The following is a 20,647-nucleotide window of genomic DNA, read 5'->3' as shown; positions in this document are numbered from 1 at the left end:
AATTAGAATGGTTTCACTATGAAATGCATCAGATTTCTTCCTTTAAGAGTTGGAATATGCAGTTTATGTGAGAGATTGGGTGTGGAGACAGAGGAGAAAAGGAATTACTCATGTGAAATGATGTGTTTCTCTCCTCTCGGTTGCTGTCATATGAATCTACTACTATGACATTGGTGAGAAATTGCTACCCTGTGCTAGGCCTTTCAATTTAAGGTCTCTCTAAGTTCCTTTTGAAAGTTTTGATGGTAGCCTATTTTTCCAGGTATAATGCTTACAGAGGGGAAACAACTATATTTTCAGAGCAGCAGTGGACCACTTGTGACCCACAACATGTTTTTAACTGTAGTCTTGACAAACCTTCTCATTTTCTGACCAGCCACAGGCAGCATGGCCCAGTGGTCAGGGATAATGGGAGTTGTAGTTCAGCAACAACTGTAAGGCCTCAGGTTTCCCATTCCTTCAGTAGACAGCATTAGATTTTGTTTTCTACATATAGTTAAGGCAACAGCAATGTTGGTTCTCTGCACACCATTCTTTTACGAATTAGAAGTGAATCTTGAGAATGTGCATTCATTCCTTTCCCTCTCATGTGAATTTTCCACTTCCTGCTGTTGTTAAGCTTAAATGTGGGCTAGCATTACAAGTACATTAATATGAACTATGGTTCCCATCTTACCCAGATGCAAGCTCATTTCAAACCTTGGTTTCAAATTCTGATTGAGAAGGGAACACTGTTTAGCATTTAACATGGTTAGCAATGGTGACAATTTTATACTAAACTATGGTTAAGATTGACAGGAGGAGGAAGAGTCCATTCACAAATTTCAAAGGAAGCAGCATGCATTCCTGAAGCTGACTCCCAACTTGTGAACAGTGGTTTACAGGGATCCAGAGTTGAAATTGTACAGTCCACTAGCATTGTAGAGTAATCTGCCCATTTCAGGTTCCATGCAAGCAATTTGCTGCTTTTTGATTATATACTGCCAGCAGGATATTCTGTCTAGCGCCGATAATGGTGTTGTGGTTGACAGTGGAAGATAGCTTCTTTGCTAGAATCTGTTTCTAAGCATGTGTCAGTTTTCTGTCAATTGAAGGATCTGTTCTGATGTACCTTTTTCCAGAAGCAATTTAGTTGGCAACTCCTGTAGAAACTACTGCTTTTCTGTTTAGGGAAGGTATGTACTCTGTTTCCACTGTAATTGCTCCCAAACTGTATTGAGCAATTCTTCCTTGTGGGGCTGGGAAAAGTGCATCCTTTTTATCTCATAATTACTCTGGAATACAATCAATCAATCAATATGACTTTTAGAAACAATCTTATGCTCTGGGTTTCAAGTCTTAGCAAGACATGGTCTTTCTGAAATTGTGTAGTCTTGAAGAGTGGAAAGACTCTTTACAGTTGAGAAGCAAAAAGGCTGTGCACAATTTGGCAGTTCCTAACACTGCACCATGAAAAAAATTCTAAATAATTTTTACCAAGGGAACTAGAAATTAAATTTCAGTGATGGACATTTCAATCCCCAAATGCACCGAGACCTACCAATCTGTGCTTTTGTTTCTTGGAGTTTTTCTTTGATCTCTTGTTTCTGTGATAGTCCTTAGAATATTCCCACATGTATGCAGAATGTTCCATTTTGTTTAAATGACCTATGGGACGTCTGAAACACATAGATAATCAGTTTTATGTAAATGGGAGCACTGGGTACATAAGACACAGATATCATGCTGCACGTGGGGTGAGATGCATAGTGAATTCAGGTAAGTGCTTGACCATGCTTGTAGTTTAGTAGCAAAGTGAGACAGGCAGTCCACCATTTCTTTAGCCTATGTGGTTATTCTGACTAGCACCTGGGAGACAAGGCTGAAATCCTCACTCAGTCTTGAAGTTCACTGAGTGACCTTGAGCCACTCACTGCCTCATAGCCTAACCTACCTCACAGGGATGTTGTGGGGATTAAATGAGGAGCAGGGAGAGCCATGTATGCCACCTTGAGCTCCTTGGAGAATAGTAAACAAATAAAATAAAAAATAAATGTGCCCTCAAGTTGTTGTGAGCATAAAATAACTTCCATGTCTCATGTTTTGAGTTCATTTAATGAAGGGTGGGATGCATATGGGGAAAATAATGGGAAATTCAAAGTATGGAATCCTAAACCCGGTCACTGCCCAGCAGGGTTTAACAACATCAGGGCTACATCTCTGCCATGTATGCCAGCTGGGAAAGAAGGGATGTCAGACAGACTACTGTATCTACCTGTAGCTGGCACAGCTATCGGGCCCAATGCCATCATGGGATCCAGTGGATCCCAGAGCAGCTCAGATCCTCCTTGCCCTTGAATGCTTAATTTTGGGTCTTTCTGTTGTCAGTGGGCTGGGCAGAGGGACACCTCCATTCAGTCCAGCACAGCTCGGAGGGGGGTTGAATTACACCCTCAGTTTGTAGAAATCCTGTAAGCATTTTGTATTGCATACTCTTTCTTGTATGCACTGACACAAATGTAATCCCCACTGCCATTTCTTCAAGATGTATTGCCTGTTCTTCATAGCTGATTTGAAGGAGGGAGGGAAGTACAGTGAGTGGGAGAAGAATAAGATCATAGGCAGTAGTTGCAGGAAATAGGTCTGATTGGGTGTTAAGACACAAAGCAACCAAAATGGCTTATGGCGCAGGAGAGCATTCATTTGGAAGGAAATGCAATTTTGACCTGCAGTTTCATGAGATGAAAACAGGACAGATAGATATTTTTTTAAACACACACACACAAGATTTTATTTTATTTTTTGCTTATAAGGAATCTTGCATCCCGATTTACTGTTTGCACAATGTTTATACTGTCATTAAAATGGCATAACAGCTGGGAACGCTGTCTTAGAGAACTCATTTTGACAGAATAACATCTGGGGGGAAATAACCATGAATCAAAAGAACTAAGCTGTGCTCTTCACATTGCTTTTTTTTCTTTGGTGTTGTAATCACAGGGGGCATGTAAATAGTCAAAACATAAGGTTTGGTTTGCCTTCTAGAAGGGGGCAGTGGTAACATCCAGACAATATTTAAATGATGTACCTGTGCTAGTTAATGAAACTGATAAGTGAAGCATGTGATCAAATCTTTTTAGAGACTAAATATAGAGTTGAATCTGTGGCTTAAAGAGAGAATATTTTTGATGAAATCTGAGAAGCCTGTTTTAGGAAGGGGTATAGCTTATGGTAGAACATCTGTTTTGTATGGAGAAGGTCCCAACTTCAGTCCCTGGCATCTGCTGGTAGACCTGGGGGAAACTTCTGACTGAAACTTTGAAGAGCTACTGGGCTCTTTGGACCAATGGTTTGCCTCAATATAAGACAACTTCTGATGCTGGAATTTAGTTTTTTTTCTGGATGGAGGCAATGCCTCATCTCTTTGATCCCAGTAGCATTAGTGGTCTTACAGTGATAATTCTACCCAATAAATATATACATATTTAGAACATACTGTATTTTCCCGAATATAAGCCGCACCCAAATATAAGCCACACCTTTAAAATTGGAGGGGGGGAAAAGAAAAAATACCCGGATATAAGCCACTCCCTTCCTTGCTGCTCCTGGCTGCGTACTTGGGGGGGGGGAGAGAGAGAGCTGCGTTGCCAGCAGCCTTCCCCCCCCTCCCTTCCCAGCCTTGGGGGAGAAAATTGGGGACAACGTGCAGGGTAAGTACCCCTTTGCCGCATTTGTGGCACTGTTTAGCCCACACTCCTAGCTGAATACTGCAAGGTTGCGAATATAAACCGCACTTTAACTTTTCATGGTCGGAATTTGGGGGGGGGGAGTGCTGCTTATACTCGGGCCAATACTGTACTTGAACTCAGTTTGACCTAGCTATCTCTACCACGTGGCAGGACATGTCAAGGCACACTGATTTCACCCACATTTGGTTTTTTGATACTGGACTCTTTGTCAGAACTAGTCCTAGCCCAGGATGATGCCAGGTCAAATTCTAAATGTCCAGCCAGTAATACTGTTCTCTGCCACTATGGAGAACTTTTACCTCACACTTTGCATCCCTTGTGTGTCTTTGTGAACCCGTTTTCATTGCTGTCAGCCCCTTTAGGAGAAAATAATTGTCTAAAAAGTGGGATACAAATATAGGGCTGTATTCAGCTTACTCCTGGTAGACCCACTGCTATTAGTGACTACTACTCTGGAGTAAAAGGTTAGTTGAATCAGGTATGGCCTGTCCATGAGGCAAGATTAGGTGACCACCTCAAGCAGGGAAAACCCACCTGGTAGCATTCCCGTGGGCGCTCTGCTGTCTCCAGAGAAGTGGCACCAACAGCAGCACCAGTTTCTGGTGAGATTTCATGAGATTTGGGCAAGATTTTCCCAGAAGCTGGCACTGCTGCCAGTGCTTTGTTGGCACTGCCACACAACACAGATAAGACAGGCTTGTTGGGTGGTGGGGCATGTTTCATTTCACCTCAAATGATGAAACTGGATGCTCTCCCCTGAGCTGAATACAACCTCATAGCATGCAACACAGCCAAACGAAGAAGAACTGGCAATATTTGCAAGCTTTCCCTTAAAGTTCTCCCTAATCACTTTCCTGCTTTTTCTCTGCTTCTCTCTAAAGGAAATATTATTACAGTGTTGTCAAAACAAAACAAATTGCTGGTTACACCTCTCATCATGGGCAACATGAATGGAGATTTGGCTTGTCTGTACATCAGAATGCTATTTTATAGTAATTTATTTATTTATTTGTTCATACATACATACATACATACCCCGCTCATCTGGCTGAGTCTCCCCAGCCACTCTGGGCGGCTTCCAATCAAGTGTTAAAAACAATACAGCATCAAATATTAAAAACTTCCCTAAACAGGAAGCGAAGGCTAAAACTCCTTGCTTGGCAGATAGGTATATAACTGCTTATTTAGTGGCTCTTTGTTTCTTTTCCTGTTTCCTCCTACTACAGCTCAGCTCTGTAAATGTGAAAGTGGCGTTCTAATGTAGAGTTCTTCTTTCCATTCACCACTATTAATTATGAACTCAGTTTAATAGCTATGCTAGGGGGATGCGACGGAGATTCCAGCAAGGAAATTGCCCCTACCCCCTCTTCAAAGTGAGAATTGAAAAATTGCCTACCACTCAAGGGCTTGGTTATAGTGTCTTGTAAATGCGCCAACAGGCAGAATGTGATTTAAGGCATGCATTTTGCAAATCAGCACCTTCATAACGGCACTGTAAGATATGATAGTGAGATAGAAGATGATGCTTGCATTAATGCAGTCTACTGTGAGCAGCATTCTTGAGTGACAGACTTTAGCAGCATCTTTCCTGCAGCTGCTTGTCTCTTGCTCATAAACACAGATGAGTGGAATGAAATATTACACTGCAAGGCACAGTTTTAACAGAACACCCTGAAATGCCAAGAACCACTATTGTGTTAACTTGCTGCTTTATTCCTGTAAAAAACCCACAAAAATGTGAAAGAAAAACAGGTAGTGAAAGGTTACTGTTTCTTACGGGAAAATGCTGCAGTACCTTTTAGAAGTTTGCAAAAAATAAATGTGAAAGGACACTGTACAAATCAGGAAATGGGGTTATACAGTATATATTTGCTTAGAAGTAGCTCTTTGCCCTTTAAACTTGTAGCTGTTGCTTGGTTGTTCTCCCCTCGCCCCCATTATAAGCCTTCCTAATGAAGTTATTTAAAGGACGTTTGCTCTCTGTTTTGATTCAAGCTCTGCCGAAATGAATGGACTGATACAAGAACTTTGCTATGTACCAGTGTTTTTCTGCTTTTCTGCAGTAAGCGGTTGGGGGCCAAACACGAAGAAACATTACATTAAGAGTATGCGAGTGCAGAAAATGTCGGTGAACAGGCACTTGTGCTTGTGATATTCCTCTTGGGAAGAAAAAATGTTGTGTTAGAATTGGCACTGCACTTTTGTTGTAGTTTCCACTAGCTTTCAGTGGCACTTGTGCAGGAGAATATCATCACAAGTGGTGCCATGTGCATACCTGTCTTTTAAATTTTGTTTGTCTTCAGGTTATGAACAAATCCTTAATAAGCAAGTTCTATTATTATTTTATTGTTATAATAGCTGTTTTCAAGCATTTCAGTGAGGTTTCATATTAATAGCACTGTAGATGTATAAGAAGCAACAAGTTATTGTAGAAGTGGCGGAATAAAGTTGGAGCTATCTGTGGAGGGACATGAACCTCCTGTACATACTGTGTCAATGGTAGATTTTCTGGTTTCTTACATGAAATTGGCACATAGTTTTCTTTCTAGTAGCATACATGAGTATAGGGCACAAGCTAAGTGGAACCTCTGTGTTCAGAGGCATTATAGCACTAAATACCAGTTGCTAGGACAAAAATCAAGGAGATCTTTTGTCTTCTTGCCCTGCTTTGTGGGATTTCCAAGAGACATCTCATAGGCTGCTGTTAGATCCAGCAGAACTCAAAGGAGGGGTGAGTCTGAAAATGGTATATACCTTTTGCTTGAGCCTAAGTAGTTCTTTGTGCCCTGGCTATTGTCTGCTAGTGAGTTTGAAAAATGAATTAGGGGCTTAACTTACAATAAACTTTCATTTGAACAAGGCTTTCATCTGGGATTTCTATCTTCTTGAATGTTTAATGACCTATTGTCTAGGTCTAAATTGTTGCAGCATCTCTAGCTATACCCTGTAATCATTTCAGGACTGCGGATAGTTCCTTTGGTACCAATATAATTTGTAGGAGGGTTTATGCATTATGAAGAGAGAGATGCTTTTATAGCAGGTGGATATTTTAAAGTTGTCCAAGTTTATTTAGTTGTTTAATAATGAATAAGAGGCAAGAGTTCATGGGAAATTGTCAAAGGGGGCACACAAATGTAGTTTAAACATTATAAGATATATGCTGCTTATTGATTTATGTGCTCTATTTTAATGAAAGTGAGCTTCATTCTTGTATATAGGAAAGATGTCAAATTATTGTTAATTCTCATCCATATGCAAAAATAAAACAATGTAATATATTCTCTCTCTCTCCTTCCTCTCTCCAACCAGGCCCGATACAAGCAAAGTCTTGATCCTACAGTGGATGAAGTTAAAAAGCTATGCACCTCATTGCGTCGAAATGCCAAGGAAGAGAGAGTTCTCTTCCACTACAATGGGCATGGTGTCCCCAGACCAACAGTAAATGGAGAAATATGGGTCTTCAACAAGGTACACGACTTGCAGATGGAGTTAAATCATGGTCCCTTTCATGTCAAATTTGCTCAACACTTATCAAGAAACCAATAAAAGCGTTATTGCTAATGTTTGATTTTAGAGCTTCAGTTTGTTCACACCTTTATGTACCCCCACATTAAGTTGTTATGAACTTCTTGTAACTCCATTTTTTGAAAGGGTACCTGCAGTCCTTCTGGAGGAGCTCTCTCTGCATTAGTGTGTGCACATAAAGAGAGCTAGATTACAGAGATAATAACGATGCTAGCTAAAATACATAATTAATGTGCATGTCCAAATTTCCTCCTGAAGAGGATTCCAGAAATTGCTCTTCAAATTCCATAAGCTAGTAAAACACTGTTACACAGTGCCAGCAATGGGCATGGTACCTTACCTTCTAAGGAAAAATACCCCCGCCCCAACACTGAACAAGTCTTCAGTGGCATACCTTTTAATGCACTTGGCTTTGGTCATTGTGATCTTGCAGTGTATGCTATAAATGTAAGAAACATGAAATGCATTGCCAGGATTTTCAGCTTGCCTTTGTGGTGTTGGAAGCCGTAACCCACTTTGCATTCAGAATCCTTATTAGCCTTACTCCAGACAGCAAATCTGCCACAAGAGCTTGTACTAGACATCAAGATGTCTTCTCACTTGCATGGAGATGAGAAGTGGGTGATAGGTTATGATGATTGATTACAAGTTGCACTTACCCAAATGTGTTTTGCCTTTTAAGTAACACATTTACTACCTCCAACAGGTGACTGATAGTGAAACAGAGACTTTTATTCAGCAGTTTATTTACCGCCTTGGGGTTGCTCCTAACTGTGTTTTATAGCTGGTTCCATATAGCTGAGGGGAGAGTTGCTCTTGGATGTTTATATGGTCAGTTCAGTTTCAATTTTTTTGTTTTATTGTTCCAAGTACAAAAATGTAGTTGTTCAGTTTGCAGTGCATTTTGCAAAAAGTTACCATTTCAGCCCTGTGTGGAGGAGAGGACTTAGGTTCTTTCATTCTTTCTATGGAGTAGCCTCAAAGACTTACGTTGTAGTTTACTAATGTTGCTGGCTAGTAATTTGGCAGCAAACAGATCATGTGTTTTTCATGCAAAATGTCCCCGTGTTCAATTCGAGTCAATTCCAGTTTAAAAGGTCCAGTAAAATAGGTGGTAGTGAATTGCCACTGTCTGCTGAAGGAAGACTATACTGGAGCATATTACCTGGTATAAGGCAACTTCCTTCCTAATAGAGCTCAGAACTCAATTAACATTCATCCCAACACAACACCAAATATTTAATCTAGATCTGGTGTTTAAAAACAATAAAAAGAGATCTTAATGAGTTCTGAACGGTAAATAAGATAGAAATAATGTGATGCTGAATGTGCTACAAGAATGAGGGAAATAAATTACTGATGAATGAAATTTGGATGTTGTGCCAACAGCGTTATTAAGTATTTATTTATTGTGCCTTTGCCAGCTATCCTGCCTTATCAGCTGGGGTAATCTGATGAAGACTCCACTGTCTATTATTAGGAGATGTCTTAAAGATTTGTAGCCCAGGTTACGAAGGAGGACTGGATTTGCATAGGTGGAATGTGAAACATGATATATTTGCCTATCAGAAGGGGAAGTGTGCTTTCTTTCTAACAAAAAAAAAGCAAGACAAGGGAGGGAGGAAATGCTCTTGCCCTCTGCTTCCAAACAGCTATGTTCTGTACAGCTTGAAGTTTCAAAGATTCTAATGCAGAGTAAATGCCACTGTTTTGTTTTAAGACGAATTCTAAAAAATATAACTTCTCCCAGTGGTCCTCTTAGGTAGTGCATTAAAATCCAGTGACTGCACATTCACTAGCAATTGGATCAACCTACTACGGAGTGTCCCTGAGATGCCCTTGGTGGTCGAGATATAGTTGTGACCTTTTTTTTTTAGCTGTAGAATTGTTGCTTCTGATCAGAGGCTCTGCAAATTATCTCTTTGCCCTTCAGTGGAAGACCTGTGAGTTGTTCAGTGAGCCTGTGCAAGTCTAAGCACCCATCATTTTCTAGTTGTGCTATATTTATAAGAGATTAAGGATAATATATTCTGATACATAGATTAAAAAGGATAAACCCTTCAGGAAGTATTATTTCTGTCTGATTTGTTTCAGCCAAAAAGCCAGATCTCAGTTGTTTTGTTTAACTAAGCAGACTCTATTTTCCACAGGGATCCAAGTGAAAAAGGACTGTGTGGCATAGTTTGAATAAGTCACTTTTTTAAAAAAGTGTGTGTGTTGGTGTCTCTGTATGCATACACACACACACACTTCACTCTTTTCTGCCATGCATCCCCCCTTAACTTGATTTTTTTTATTCCTCTTGTCATGTTTTGCATAATGTGGTGGCTAGCTTAATTTTTCAGGACTGCCTTATAAAGCAAGCCTAGTTTTTGGATGTTTAATCTAGTCTGACAGATAAAGAGGAACTTAATAAATAAATAATCTGCAGTGCATCTATGTTCACTTAGTTGGAAGGAGAACTTGCTTTTCATCCTCTGTATATTTAAGCATGAGAAAGAGAGACAATTGCAATGTGTTTCTTCTCCTCTTCTGCCCCCAGATTATATTGCTTTGAGATGGGGCATTTAGGGATCAAAGGTACTGTTTGTCATCAAGGACTTCACTTTGGTACTGTACTTTCAGCACATGTAGGAGGACAGAGCACCTCAAAAGGATTTGGAGAACATTTATTGGTACATTCTTCTCCTTCCATTCACCTCTTGCTGCAACAAGACCAATGTTCCACTGCAGTATGATAAAATGATTTCCCACTCTTTTGAAGACTTGCAGTGCTCTAAATTTGCTTTGCAACTTGGCAGACAAAGGAAAGCAGCTAATGAGATGCTAATGGATTACACAGAAAAAGAAAATTGACATTCTCCCAGCCCCCTCTGCTGCTTTCTTTTATATTTTATGTTTCCATTAAAATCACAATTTTTGACCGTAAAGTCAAGAAACCCTCAAAGTTGTTATTTTGGCTTTACAGTATTTCAGGTACATGCCAGTGATTTGTATATTAAAGAAAAATGATGCACTGTACTGCCGGGGGGAGGGGACCAGAAATATTAATGGTTGCTCTTTTTCCTTGGTTGCTTTTTTGCAATCTTTGTTAATCACTCAGAAAGTAGGCAAGCAATTCTACAGTACCACAGGTGCACAGAATTTGCAAATTAAGTTAAACTGTAAGGCAGAAATCTGTTTTATTACCATGTAAGTAACTGGAAGCTGTTCCATGTTTTCTGATAGGTTCAGCAACTTCATAGGTTATACAGTAATTTGGTTTTAAAAAGTGGTGATTCATTTACTTGCCAGAGGTCTCAGCTCTATCTTTGTGCTTAGTTTTCAAGGCAACCATAAGTTTGCAAAATTGATGACAATTCAGTGAGTCTTCTGATAAACTGTTATTCTGAGATAAGATGTCTCTCATTCATGATTCAGGAAACAATGCATTTTCCGTACAAGGATTTGAATTTATTTTGCTTAGTACAAATATGCATAGGGACATACCCAGTATAAACAGCTAGTAATAGTTAACATATATTAATTTCACACACGGTGTTTGGTAGAATTTCACCTAACATTACAACATGTTCAGCTTATTTCTCAAATCCTGACTCTTTTTATGACCACAATCTCTGATACGTGCATTATAATAATACATAGTAAGTGACAAGTGAGCAGAATTCAGAGTAAATTTGAGAACATTTTCACACTGGATGAACTCTTGTATTACTTTATGGGATGGTAAATGATGATTCCATAGCATCATTTATTTCCATAATATTTGGAATTGTTTCTTAATCCTGAAAACAGAAGTAGCTTCTTTAATCCTTCTGAGTATTGTAGGCAAAGGCTGCTGTTCACTGTGCAGTATAATATATGTGGGTTTTTGTTTGTTTATTTTGCAGAACTATACGCAGTACATCCCATTATCCATATATGATCTACAGACATGGATGGGCAGTCCCTCTATCTTCGTGTATGATTGCTCAAACGCTGGCCTTATTGTCAAATCTTTCAAACAGTTTGCCCTGCAGAGGGAGCAGGAGCTGGAGGTGAGATTGTGGGAATGTGAAATTGTGAAAGAGGGCATTATTCTTTTAGACTTTAATAGGATCAAGTGGGGGAAGGACCATGGGATCACGGCTAGTGAGAGCAGATCATACTGTGCTTGATGGAAAGATACGTCTAGCAACAAACATGTAGGAGACTGAGCTGAAAAAAGAAACTAATTTGGGAAGAGTCTTGCAGCTTTAATTTAGTTCTGATTCTGTTTGCTTTCCAACAGTATAACCATGGCCATTAATAGAACTGTTAATTAAATGATAACATTAATAGAATCTGCTTATGCCCTAATGGTTTTTACAGAGGAGATGAATGCAAGGTTGAAGTAGGTCTATATATCTCTTACACATTGCGTACTTAGATCTGCATAGAGATCTATTACAGTATCCTTACTCTTGCAACCAAATGTGCAACCGCTAAACTAAATGCTTGAAAGAGTTACAAAGAAGGAACTTGCTGTTGTTGCCATTAATTTTGCAGTGTGAAGAAGTGCCCTGGTGTTAATAAAAGGCGACATTTTGTGGTTTTAGTATTAAATTTATTGTGGCAAATGTGAATAGCAGTAGATGAAGCCATTAAATCTAAGAAGCTTTCACTTATGCCTTTGACACTGAATTTGGCTGAATATTTTCTCTGTACTTTGTAACTGCCAGAGATGCCTTATTAGAAACCAATTTCTTATTTTTATGTTGCTAACTCCTTTCCATCTTTTAAACCCTCACTTTGAATGCTAGAAGCTGAGCCAAACAGATCTAAACAGGATTCTGACTATCAAGGTTGTCCATGATTCTAATATTTTACTGAAACAAAACTAATTTTTTTCCCAAAGCCAGTCCTTGCTAAATGTTTATTTATTGACTTCCTTGCCTTTTAATTTCTACCTAATAATGGCTGCTGTCTCCCCATAGAATTTTTAGGCATAGTGTAACAGCACTTAATGATTCTAGTGCTCCAGTCCATCACAATTTATCTATAATCTTCTTATCTGTTGGAGCTTTCCTTCTCAAATCCTTTTATAATTTAAAATACACAAAAATCTTAGACATTTGCAGTGACTCAGGTACTTTAATAACCTCTTTGGTCTCTTGTAGAGCATTACTGTAAATCAGGGGTGGGCAACCTTCACTCTGTGGGCCAAATTTGGCCTGCCAGGTTGTTTTGAGAAAGCCATGCCCACCTGTCCATCTATGAGGCAGGTAAGGGCAAGACTTGGCCAAAAGGGGCTTTGGTTGATCAGCCACTGTCACTAGGGAAATGTGTGCGGCCTTTGATGCTGACCTACTGTAAAGCTGGGAACAAATCCTTTCTACGGTGAGGGATAAACAATATCTATACATTGCCTGATGAAAAACATTTTAATATTAATCCACTGGTTTTTGTAAGTTGCTTTGTTTATGGAAAACCTTTGCTCTCTGGTTGCTAATCCAACATTTCCCTCTTGGTGTCTGTTTAGATTGCAATAACCTTCAGCCTTCGCATGCCAAGTATTGCTGTGGATTAACTGGCTAAGAAATGTGCTTTTTTAATTTCAAAGTATACTGTTTATAGGAAATGTTACATATCCTGTTAAAAATGCACACTGCAATTTTTAAAAGTGGATCAAGGATTGCACTTTTTTAAAAAATGCCAAATGTGCAACAATGTAAAAGTGCACTATAGGTTTCATAATTAACTTAGATTTTGATCTTGGTACTTTATTTTTAATTAAAAAGAAGAAATGCCTGTCTCTCTCCGCCTCCCTCCCACCTCCCATTAGGCTTAATATTATTGGCTATTGTTCAGATGGTTGCTTGTATAAATAACGGATATTAAAAAGACAAAACATGCCCATGGTTATCACTTGTAAATATTTATTTTGGTAAATATAAATACTTCCAATTTAGATGAAGGCAGCCCATGCATTGTGGAGACTGGAGGCTATAAGCTGCATTTATTCAGTGCTGTTTGAAATTTATTTTCTGTGTTCCTTTAAAAAGGGATTGACCTACTGGATTATCGACTCATGGAGTAATTTGACATACTTTTTAAAATTTTGGCCTGTGATAGTAGTAGGGATTAAGGGATTGCCAGATGGTGGGTTGAACTGGCAGTTCAGAAATAGTTGTATAAATGGTGTTTAAAAAATATGAAATAGTAGCAATGTGAAGCTTATGATATAGATTGTCCTGTTGCTTCTAACAGTCATTAATCAATGAGCTAAACTGCCTGGAAGGCCTCTTCAGTTCAGGATTCTTCTATTAATTTTAGATGTCTTCATAAGTATAGGCCAGTGTTTTCCAAACTTGTGATAGTTTAAGGCTCGCCCCCCCCCATGTAAATAGAATATGAATTTCACTCACATATTAGCTATCGACTACACGTATGTAGACCTTTCTCTCTGTTGAGAACTACATCATCTGCTATGATTCATAGGAAACAATTTTTGCATTATGGGTTTGAATTCATACCACAAGCATGTTCCTGTCAGCATTATGAAAAGAAGCTGCTTCCTCTGTGGGTGCAGGTTGGGAATGTTTGCTCTTGTCTTTAAATCTCAATGGGAAGGCTGCAATTAGGAGGAATTCTTCCTCAGCATGAATAGTGCTCCTGAGGGACAAGAAGATGAAGGGCAGAAATGCCAGTTCAGTGTTCTGAAAATGTTAAATGCCAATTCAGCTATTTTTGTACTGTTTTGTTAAACCAAAGATGAGAACATCTTCCTTGTTACTCCACTTCTAATCACCCAGAAGGGAAGACTTCACTTTTATAAAATGCCTTGTTGACTTGACAGAATCCCAGTGGACAATCCAAAGTTCTGTGTTAAGATTCTAGTAAAATGTTCTGACCCTAAACAAAAGATGCAATGTGCCACTCAGTGGTGTGCAAACAGTACAGGCGTCTTTTTTCTTTTCAAGTTAATAGGACAGTAGGGCAGTGTTGCAAGAGACCAATACCTCAGATATATTTCTTCTGTCCCAGTGATGAAATGAGCCATTGAAACAGGCAGCCAGTGCCAGTTCTTGAGTGGGAAATGGTTCTGAAATTTTCTGACACCAGCAATCAATTCCTCCCCTAATAAGTAGCCTCTTGGGAGGGGAGGATGAGTAAATGAGTGATATGAGAAAGAGAAAGAGAAAGAGAGTGAGCATGTCAGTCCATATGAGAGAGAAAAGTGGCCCCTGTGACCCCTGAAGGAGTATCCTGAGAAACTGTGTCCGTCCACAGAAAAGGGTCCCCAGCCCTTCATTAAGATTTTGTGTGGATTTACCCTGTTGAACAGGGACAGTCACCATGGTGGCATCCAGGCACTGTTGGACTGCATTTACTGTCATCCCTGAACATTGGCCATGCTGTTCCCGGGTCAGATCTCAAACCCACAAGAAATGGGACCATTCCATTCCATCTGGAAATCATACCCAAAATCCTATTAGGGGGGAACTTTATGGTATCCTTGCTTATAAGCAATATATTCTACCATCAGAAGCAAGGTCAGAGACTGCTTAATTACTTCGTATTTCCATGGTTAATTTATATACCATGATGTTTGACATAGGTCGCTCATGAAACTTTGGAATTCAGATTCCAAATATTTCCAATAATCCTTTTGTCCAAGCCCTCTTGAGGTTTGGCCAATGTGCCTTGCCACCCTTGGATGGGTTGCAATTAAGAGAGAGACTATCTTTGGCATGCCTGCTCTAGGGAAGCCCACCTGGCACTTGCATCAATGTCTTTTAGGCAGGCATAGGCAAACTCGGACCTCCAGATGTTTTTGGGACTACAACTCCCATCATCCCTAGCTAACAGGACCAGTGGTCAGGGATGATGGGAGTTGTAATCCCAAAAAACATATGGAGGGCTGAGTTTGCCTATGCCTGCCTTTAGGCTTGAAGGATTGCTCGTTTTGGGAACGTAATTGAATTGCTGCTGCTGTGGTTTTTTTGTATGTTATTTTAATATTTTCAATATTGTACTTTTATTTTATCTGATTTTTTTTACTGCCCTGGTAACTGAAAATGGCTGTTGAAGCTGTGTGGTCCAATTAATAATAAAAGCAGCAGTCTCTGTTGTTAAACGTTTGTCTTGACCTCTTCCTCAGACTTATCTTGGCCATTTGAAAACCAGATTGAACTTTAGATATAATGGTCTGTTCATGCTGACTCTTACCAGTGAACACTGGCAGTTTCAGGGAATATCAGTGTTGTCTCTCAAGGCTTGACCAAATGCATGTATAAATGCATGACTCCGGGAAAGACTCTGAAGCCAAGGCAGGTGCTGGGGCAGTTCAGACAATAAATAGTGGATGTGTTCCAGTCATTTGGCTGCGCTTATTGAGGACTAAAGCCACCCTGTTATAGCTCTCAATTATCTAATTAACTAGCTTCATTGAGTTCAGAGTGTGTCTGTAAACATACCATAATTCTGGATAGCTAAATGAGCTGCTCAAGTGCACTGTTGGAACAAAAGGCTGCTTAATCTTCCTGTGTCATCCCACATAATTGTGTATATCTGAAATGCCTTATTACATGTCAAGAAAAGCTGGAAAGAGGGTGGGGTGGGGAATTTGTGCATATCATAGGACTTTGCTCGGGCTGTATATAAATTAATAGTGACATATGAGCCTTAGGTTCTTAGTCTCCCCACATCCCCACAGCCTTATTTTCATGTCCTTTTTTTCAGTCTCTAGGGTATTTTATGTTAGAGCAGTAGAATTTTTTGTGTTTATTCCTTCTCTGTGTGGGAATTAAATGCTACTGTGGGAGTGCTTGTTCCTTTAGCCAGAAGTACGGTACATGACTAACTGCTTCTGATCAGAACTAATGAGATCAAATTTGCAGTTTTGATTTGTTTTCCGTCTTCAGCACAGATGAATCTTTGAAGTTACAGTCCAGAGCACTGTTACGGTATATGTCAGTGGTGTGTGGAATTTTCCTAATCTATCATCTTCTGGAAAGAAGAAATTGTTCTCCTTTACCTTTGTTAGTACATTGACGTAGAAAATCAGGATGCTGTCGGTTCTGAGAAATCACCAAGCCGTGCCAGCATTCAGAATGATGGAAATTGTAGCCTCAAACCTCCACGTCCAATACTTTTGACACTATCACGCCAAGGAATAAGCAATTCTTCCCTTGTTCAGAACACACAAAAACAGCACAGTAAAGCCAGTATCTAAACAGCAACAAGTGAGAGCACTTGATTTTTCTCCTAAATATGTACTGTATTTATGTAAGCTACACTTTTTTCCAAATTCTGACAGTGAAAAGATAAAGGGCGGCTTATATTCGCGACCTTATGCTGCTGGCAAAGCAACGTGGTTCCCCACCCCCACCCCAAGGAAGCAGTCCCAGGAGCACGGGCCATGGTGCATAGCCCACCCCCTGCTCCCAAACCTCCCCTGAGCCATCGAGGAGAAGCAGGGGAGGCTGCTGGCCAAGCAGCATGGCTCCCCCTCCCCAAAGAGGAACGCGGGGCAATGGTGCGCAGCCCGCCCATCGCTCCCAAGCCTCTCTGGTGCTTGGGGAGGGAGTGCCGGGAGTACCAGGAGGTGGTAGTGTCAAGATGTGGGTTCCTGCCCCCCCCCCATTCAGCCGGGAGGCGGACTGCACCCACAAATAAGCCTTGAATTTTAAAGGTGTAGCGTATTTGCGGGTGCGTCTTATTTGGGCCAATACAATATACTGGTGTAGGAAAAAACATACTCAGTTTCGTACACGAATGAAAACCATGTTCATTAATAGGTGTGGAGTCTCAGGTGTCTACTTTGTTTTTTTTGTTTTTAATACCGGGGGGGGGGGGGGAATAAAGAAGCATTGTTTGAGTCTGGTTTGTCCCTAGGCAAATAGATTTTTCTCATACCGAGGAGCCCCTGTGCTTGCTGAGTAGTTGTAGCTCCAACTGCCTGGCAGGCATAGAGCCAAGCCTATGCCACCCTTCTTCAGCTCAGAGTCACCCATTACCTTTTCTCATTAGTCAGTGGCCCTCCATAGAAAAATGTTCCTCGTGCCTGGCATACACCTGTGTGAAGATTGCGCATGTATCTGTTTTGCTAAATATGCACTTGGAAAGCTGCATTTTCCAAATGTAGTGTACTTTCCTCATCAGAATACACATGTATGACCTTCACGGAGCATATTGTACACTAATGTATGTGGGTTTTGCAATACCAGTGCTTGCCTATGTGGGAAACATCATGTGTGAAATGGGGAACCTGCCTGAAATAACCTGATCCAGTCAAACTCAGCATGAAACTGAACACATTTAATAGAAGTTTAACCTGCTTTCTATGAGAATCTCCTCCTCAAGCAGAGAATTGCATACAGTAGTAATATAGACACAATATTTAAACTTTAAACACCCCAAATCCTAAGACACAGCCAGCATTAATGTTCTCTGTGCAAGAGTCCTTTGCAAAAATAGTAATAATAATAACAACTCCTGACCCTAACCATAGAGTGAAGCTGTGTATGCTAGATCACTGACCCATTCACATCTCTGCTACTTGTCACTTGTAATGAATGAGATTATCAGATGTGTGTTGTGTCACTGATCTACTGATTAGCTGCCAGGCAGTCAGCTGATTAGCAAGGGGAATTGCTGCAGTCTGCAAAGTAAAAAGACTAGAGAAGCAGCAAAATTGAGGCGCAGTAGCCAAGAGTATTTAAATAGCTTTTAATTCCAATCCTATGCACAGTCTAAATAAATCTAAATGTACGTAAGTCCTGCTAGCTTCTGTGCTTTAAGCGTATAACTCCCTCCAGATTATTTCTGGTCTTTATATATTCAGAATGAAGATTGTTCTATCCAATGGAAGGCTGCCCAGACAAAGTCAACACTTGTCCTGGAAAGCTGGCAATACTATTCCCTCAACTTAGCCCAGAGCTACTCAGCTGATTTTGTTTCATCAGAAAGCCTTTCCCTCTCAGTTCAAATGCCACAGCTACTTGTCTGATTCCAGATTCTGAACTGCTAAAAACTCATCAGGTGGTAGCTTCATATTTACAAATAGCAAGGACTTTTACTATAACAAAATTAACCTAGAAGTGCCACTCCTTTTAGTGGGGGTAAGTAATGTGTTGATTTTGTAACATGAGAGTTGCCTTTATAAAAGTGGTGCTCTCTTACAGAGCTGTATTTTGCCCCTGCCAAGCATGTGAGCAGGTTTCATATAGGCTACTTTTCAGCTAGGATTGCTATGTGCTTTCTAGAAGTGCCTTCATGTATTGATGTTGTTAGTAGCATAATCCAGCAGTTGTCACTACAGTATTTATGGCATGTGCTTTCAACTTCATTTTGTGTGTTAACTCATCTACTGAGCAAAACTTTTGCTCTGCATGATATCTATTGCTTGTTGTTTGGGTGAGTGAGAAAAAACCCCTCAAGAATCAGGACTCCCTTGATTCAAGGGTCAAATAGTGCTAGAATTGCACAGTATTGGCTCTTTACATTATGATGGGGGATACTAATTTGCTCACAGATAAATGGATGTGTGTCCCAATTTTTATAATTACTTTCACTTGAATAATAGGATCTTGGTTAATGTGTAATAAGTGCATACACTTGTTACAAATCAGCCCTATTATGTGTCTTCTATTTCAAATTCTTCACCTTCAGATTGATCAGAACAATAATGGCCTGGCTCGTATGTAGTACTCACCCAGGGTTATTATACCATGGTTTGTTTTGATTTTCTAACTCACGGCTAGCTGTTTAACTATGGTTTGTTAAGCACAAACAAACAATGATAATAAGTCATGGTTTATTGTTGGCCTACAATTTCTGGCTTCTTTTATCTGTGGCTTATCATTATATGTAAACTGTGTGGCGTGTTCAGCCATTGCACTCAAGTTGCTCGCCGAGCTGCAGATTTGCAAGGAAGAAAGGAATGGAAAACTTAACCACTCCCAAGATGAAGCTGCTCTCTGTAGTGCTTTGCCTGAAGAAGACTTTACTCCAAACTCTGCCTAACAACAGTTGCTTTTCCCTGCTCCACTTCTCCATGACAAGCTCTTTCCCGCAAGGCAGACAGTTTCATATTGTGGTGCAAAGGGACCTCTGTCCAGCTAGCATCTATAAAAGGATGAATAAGAAAGCAGCAGTGCACAATGGAACCGTGCATAATGATAGTTAGCCAAAAGTACTTTTATTAAAAGCTGCTTAGAGGGAAATGAAGCAATAGCTTTTGGGGTGGGGGTAATTAATAATTTTAAACTACTAAGGTTTAAAACATTTGTACTTCTGAAAGTAGCACCATGAAATCCTAGCAGGGTAAGAATAATTTCAGTCAGCACCAAAGCCTGACACCTCCCCCCACCCTTCATACCCTGTTGATTACACTTTGCAACTTAAGGATAATTAGCATCTTTTGTTCAAGAACTTAGAGAACAATTCACTTGGTGCAGGGATGTCTGTTATCTGACAACCCCTCATCTGATGTTGGGGTGAGCTTTCATTTGTTTCTGGTTTTCTCAAACAGTGCTTCTATGCCACTGGTAGGGGTTTTTTGTTTTTGTTGTTTTACACACACACACACACACACACACACTCAAGGGAACCCCAAGGACACATCAATGAATCTCAGCTATGGCTTGTAAATACCATGAGTTGCAGACACTCTCCACGATGGATGAAGAAACCCAGTCCCTTACACCAGTGTTCCCCAACCTTGGGTCTCCAGCTGTTTTTCGACTACAGTTCCCATCATTCCTGACCACTGGTCTTGCTAGCTAGGGATGATGGGAGTTGTAGTCCAAAAACAGCTGGATACCCAAGGTTGGGAAACACTGCCTTACACCCTTGGATTCTCAACAACAGATGGCCTCCCAGAAGCTAAGAGCAAAATCTTGGATAGAAGAGAAGGTGGTAGTGGCCATTTCCACATGTCCTAGAGGAACTGGTTCCTTGGTATAGGAAGGATACTGTGCTCATCTGGCTCTCCAATGAGATGTGCTAGCAAGGATACAATCAGAATGCTGTCTAGTGCAGGAAGAAAATGAATGCCCTGAGAAAGAAGGAAATCACTACCCACAGCAAACACTCAGGAGTTGGGTCCAGGATGATGCTCTTCAGTGATTAGCAGTCTTCTATAGACAAGAAAGATGTGACTCTGTGCTACACCTCATGGAGTGACAACATTGTTCCCAATCAAGTATCAGAGGGCTAATTTTAGAACAACTGCAAAGGAAACCTTCAGTCAAGCCCCATCAATGCACCATTGTCCTCTGGCCAGACAAGGCAGACCCATTTTCCCACCCTTGGATTCTCTGGCCAAGGAGAGCTTCCAATTCTGCATAGACCAACACTGCCAAGCACTCCTGTCCCTCGGCGTTTACAGCTCCAAGCCTTGTGCTTGTATGGTTAAAAGCAGTCCAGGT

The 20,647-nt window shown here is 40.3% G+C and overlaps 1 protein-coding gene across 2 annotated transcripts in view; it reads left to right on the top strand.

Moving 5' to 3' along the window:
- Positions 1–20,647, top strand: part of RPTOR (regulatory associated protein of MTOR complex 1) — a 302,464-nt gene that overhangs the window by 98,630 nt on the left and 183,187 nt on the right. For both annotated transcript variants that reach the window (XM_081899559.1, XM_081899558.1), the window contains exons 4-5: positions 7,038–7,196; positions 11,144–11,290. In XM_081899559.1, coding sequence (XP_081755685.1) covers positions 7,038–7,196; positions 11,144–11,290 — 306 coding nt within the window. The remainder of the gene's footprint in view (positions 1–7,037; positions 7,197–11,143; positions 11,291–20,647) is intronic.

The sequence above is a fragment of the Podarcis melisellensis genome (assembly GCF_964234715.1).
Source record: "Podarcis melisellensis genome assembly, chromosome: 2".
In the NCBI taxonomy this organism is placed as follows: Eukaryota; Metazoa; Chordata; class Lepidosauria; order Squamata; family Lacertidae; genus Podarcis; species Podarcis melisellensis.
The sequence above is the reverse complement of the archived record's forward strand: the minus strand, read 5'-3'. Positions and strand labels throughout refer to the sequence as shown.